The sequence below is a fragment of the Euphorbia lathyris genome, chromosome 10, assembly GCF_963576675.1.
Source record: "Euphorbia lathyris chromosome 10, ddEupLath1.1, whole genome shotgun sequence".
Taxonomy (NCBI): Eukaryota; Viridiplantae; Streptophyta; class Magnoliopsida; order Malpighiales; family Euphorbiaceae; genus Euphorbia; species Euphorbia lathyris.
In genome coordinates, this window is record NC_088919.1 from 31,009,773 (window position 1) to 31,014,769 (window position 4,997).

The following is a 4,997-nucleotide window of genomic DNA, read 5'->3' on the forward strand; positions in this document are numbered from 1 at the left end:
TAAGAATCAAATTCAGCCAAGAAAGTATCAAGATTGGAAAAGAAAGATCAATAATGGAGGAAAAATGGAGACAATGATCAGATAACAAAGGAGGAATGTTTGGGGTTTTAAATTTTGGGTGAATTCATGGCTGGTAGGGAAGAAGAAGAAGAAGAAGAATGGGTGGGGTAGGGTTGGCAACGGTAAGTTGGAGAGGCGAAAAAGTATGAATCTTTTTTAAAATTTGGGGGTTTTTTTATAAAGTATTTTAATTTAATATCTATTTTGCCCCGGTCAATTTTTCAGTCAAAGTGCCGCGTCATCAAAAATAACGGTGTAAGTAGAAAAATCTGTTTTCTGGTAAGGTCGTTTAACACATACCTCTATTTGTTAAAAAAAAATCACAGGTTTGCGTTTACAAATTAGTTAACCCATAAGCATTTTTTTTTTTGTACTCATCCCTTATTTTAATTACTCAATTTCAAGATTAGTCAATTCAATTCAAGTCTATTTACAATTCTTGGCATAATTTCGATTTAGTTAAGATCGGTCTTCTAGATTTTACTATGAACTTTAAGCTTTTTTCATATCCTTTAAGTTTTCACACGATCGTCTGATTAGAAGTTGGATTTAACAAACATTTTGGAGTTTTTCTACAAAACTTCTAGCACGCTTGCACAGGAATTTTTAAAAAAAAAAAGCGTTAAACAAAACCACATTTTTTTTCTAAAATCACTTTTTTTCTCTCTCTAAAAATTCACTCTCTCTCATAACTAAACAACACATAAATTGACTTCAAAACGAAAATTTTAAGAATTAAAGTTCCCTGAAATACCATTAACTCTTCGAATTTTTTATTTTGAGGCTACCAGAGATCAATTTGAGGCGTTGAGTGGACACAACGTTAAAAAAATGTAAAGTTCAGTGGTCATACCGTTAAGAATTGAAATTCAGTGGCCACAATGTTAAAATGTATAAAATTCAGTGGCCATGAGTGTAATTTACCCTAAAAACAGTAAAAAAGCAGTGTGTTCTTAAATTTTTTTGAATAAAGGTCGGGTAATACCCAATATTATTAAAAGCGAAAGCAAAAATTAACAACAAAGCATCCAGAAAACAGCAACTAAACAAAATAGAAAGAATCCCTGCCTAAAGCATTATCGCGAAGGAGAAAAGAACAAAAATCCGGAATTCCATCCCACCAACAAAATTCCGAACTAACTCTACCAAAATCAGCCAGCTTATCTGCAACTTGATTACCTTCCCTGAACACATGAGAAAAAACTACTTCCATCTGTAACATATGCTCCAAATAATTCTGCCAATCCACCCTCATAGTCCACGGAACCATTAATCGAGAACGAAACAGATGCACAACTATCAGTGTGTTCTTAAATTGGAAGACTAAACAGTTTATTAGATGAAAATATAGAACTAATAAATTATTTGCACTTGTAAAAACTATAAATCAATAACAACTCGAGCACACTAATGCGAAACTGTCTTCAAACTCTCTTGAAGAACACGAGGTAAGTTATATTGATTCATCCACAACAATCAAGTACTTTAATCAGTGCTAAAACTGAATTGATACTTGCACACGGGTGAAAATGTTTCATACATAACAATCACCAGCTATAATCAGTGGCAGTGCACAAACTCAGGTCATGTGTCTACAGTCAACATTATTCCTACTAAGTTTTTTTTTTCTTCTTTTTTATAGAATTATTCCTACTAAGTTAACATGCCTAGAAAATCCACAATGATCTCACACTAATTACAACAAACTCCCAATCAGAGCATATTTCTTCTTTTCTTGTTCACTGCCTCGGACCGAAACCATATTACCTAGAATACTCCAGGCTCCGAGTCCTACTGAGGCTCCGGCTCCGGCTCCTTCTGCCATAAGGAGATCTACAGTAAGATTGCTCTCTGTACCTTCTGTCTCTAGGGGAAATTGACCTGTTACATCAAACATAGAAAGCACGTAGAACATTTTCAACAACATTACAGAGCTATATTAAACTAATAATATTAATTGATTGAAATGATATACCTTGAATAACGGCTCCTCCTAGGAGAAGGGGAATAATACACTGGGCTACGAGAATAGCTTCGCCCATAACGAGGCGATCGTGATCGTGAATAGCCAAATGAAGAACGTCTATGATTGTACGATTGGCTCCTGGTGCTAATTCCAGGTATGAACAATGTCAATCAAAGTAACCAAGATTATAGAACATTTTACATAAGAATATCCTATATACACTATACTGAAGGAGAGTCGAAACCAGCAGTAGGACTCTTTTCCTCGACCAAAAAGTACTTTCAGTACCCACAAATAGATGAGGCAGCTGAACAATATAGAAGTTCAAAACCATTGGTTACATACAATAAATAGCAAGACCTATCAAATCTGTCAGATTCACCCCGATTACTTAAGAATCCAGGGAAACAGCAGTTGATATATTGAGTACATCAAAGCACCTACTTTGCAAGTACAAGTAAAAACAAGCAGCCAATATTACCTCACACGCTCCCTTGCCCTCATTTCTGCAGGCTTCTTCCTATTTTCCTCGGCAAAAACAACTGTAAGCTCCCGACCAAGAAGAATTTCACCATCCATATGACGCTTTGCATCTGCAGCATCAGCCGGATCTAGATATTGGACAAATCCAAAGCCACGTGGCTCACTGCAATATCCATACATGAGGACAAACAACGATCATAAATAGTAGTAGGAAATATAAATAATCCACCGTTCCGTAATATTAGTCTCTTTACAAACAAAAAAAAAATTGTCACAAATAATTTGCCATGTTACTAAAATGAAGAAATTTAATAATATTTTTCCACATTTGTCCAACTTACGGTGTAATTAAGGTGTTATGTTTCCCAGCGAGCCATTTAAAGGAGTATTTTAGTAAAATAAAACTACTATTATAACATTTTAATTACTTAAGCTATGTGACAAAACCTTAGAACCATAAAGACTGATATTACAAAACAGTAGGAGTAGTATTGTGTGTTAAGTGCTGACACCTGACAGCAAAAAGAAACATGATTGCGACTTAGTGCAACATGTATTACCAGGTCAACATTACCCAACACCTCATACCATTAAAACATAAATGATCATGGCTGCTAACCTTGATGTAGCCAATTTTTAATCGAGTTGTTTTTCTTCAACACTTGAACTTCTTCAGAATGTATTCAAAACCAACTTCCCTATCATCTTGGTGTACATTAAGAACATCTTGAACAGTACTCTTATTACCTGATTGGTGTCTTCAAATACTCTAATTACTTCATTGTTGTCTTCATCACAGTACTCTTATTACTTCATTTGTATCTTCAACACTTTCAATAAAAACAACCAAATTCCCATAAACATTCCCATAAACCAGAGGTAGATAATAAAAACAACCCCATTACCAATGGTTGAGAGACATGAGAATGACAGGTCATAGACTAAGTCACAAGCTAACTAAATTGACAATAGCTCATAGACACAGTACTTGGATCACACAAGTTTTCATACTTACCCAGTATAATAGTCCCGAGGCAAGTATATATCCTTAAGAGGACCAAACTGCTCAAATGGTCCACGTAGATCTTCAGGCCTGCCCAGAAACATCAAATAAAGAAGCTAAGGATAGCATACAAAAACTGGAAGGAGGCAATCTTTTGCCTTGAAACAGTATATATATATATGATTAAATGAAAAAGGATGACAAGAAGATAGCCACATAAACCACATCTAGGTTTGGTCTCTGCAGATTAATCGGCTTGTAATCTTAAAATGCCTTTTTTTTCCTATAAATAAAGCATTTCCCTAATAAGAAGCTTTCCCCAACATTACATCATTGGACATTACAATCTCACATTTGCCACTTCCCGGTACAAGATTGAACAAACTGTACTAATCTCATACTATCCATGACAAAAAATTTGAACATGAAGCAAAAAGAAAGAGCATACCTGCAATCATGGCGAAGGTTACGAACCAGAAGACTGTTAGGAAGATCTCTCGCACTACCATAATGGCCCCTGGGACTAGGACTAGGACTGCGGTGTCTCCTTCCATATCCTCTGGGTGGATGTGAAGGGCTGTAACTGTAGCTTCTACCCCTCATTATTTCCAATATCACAACCTACAGCCAATTTAAACAAAAGAAAACGACTATCAAGGCATTGTTAACATGCACAACTGTAAACAAAATCCTCCTGGTCCATGGCTATATAAATGATATTAGCCCACACACATCAACAAAAGAGATGATCAAAACAAAATTAAAATGAAAGGACTGGTAAGATAAAAATCAGAATCAAACAAATTTCAGTTCATGAATCATGGTAATTTCAAGAACACAAAGCTTGTACAGCTCCTACGAAGACAGATATACTAAATTCTAGATGCAAAATTGAAATCATGAAATCGAAACCTAAGCAAGTTTTTTTAGCCTTTATTTCTATATTTCTAATAGACAAGAATAATATTCACCGAACACATAAGAGCAAAAAAAAAAAAAAATAATAATCCGAATCAGGAAAATTGAAATCGCAAAAAATTCATATGAGATTTCAAAGCGAAACACAGAAAACGAGAAACTTACAGCGTCAGGCTTAGCTTGATAGATTGCGTTTACGCAGAAACCAAAAGAGAAATTGTGTTCGGGTTTCTGTTTTCACGCTAATTAGGAAAAAACAAACGAGTTGATAAGCTCCAGAACCTTCTTATTACAATGTGCACGCCATGCGATCACCCAACCATTTACTCCATTTTCATTTTTTCTATATTTCATTTCAAATATAAAATTTATATTTTATATTTATATATAAAGTATAAAATTCTCCAACTATGGATTTGTTGTCCTCCGATCTATGGATTTATTGCTTTGGAATGTTAGAGGTGCGGCTAGCAAGGCTATCCGTATCCATGTTAATGATTTAATTAAACAATTTAATCCTTCTTGTTTTGCTTTAATGGAAACTAATAGTGTTAAAACAGATGAGGT

At 34.8% G+C, this 4,997-nt stretch overlaps 1 protein-coding gene across 2 annotated transcripts; it reads right to left on the minus strand.

Moving 5' to 3' along the window:
• Positions 1-1,541: 1,541 nt before the first annotated feature.
• On the minus strand, positions 1,542-4,752 carry LOC136209181 (serine/arginine-rich SC35-like splicing factor SCL33). Of its 2 annotated transcripts, none has more exons than XM_066000581.1 (6): positions 4,596-4,752; positions 3,961-4,133; positions 3,525-3,602; positions 2,508-2,672; positions 2,036-2,164; positions 1,542-1,941 (listed from the first exon to the last, which is right to left on the minus strand). In XM_066000581.1, the coding sequence occupies exons 2-6, from the start codon at positions 4,113-4,115 to the stop codon at positions 1,824-1,826; spliced, it is 645 nt and encodes a 214-aa protein (XP_065856653.1). In that variant the 5' UTR covers positions 4,116-4,133; positions 4,596-4,752; the 3' UTR covers positions 1,542-1,823. The 2 variants fall into 2 exon arrangements, with proteins under 2 accessions (XP_065856653.1, XP_065856652.1); XM_066000580.1 differs by having other exon boundaries at positions 2,036-2,170.
• Between the last annotated feature and the right edge of the window lie 245 nt (positions 4,753-4,997).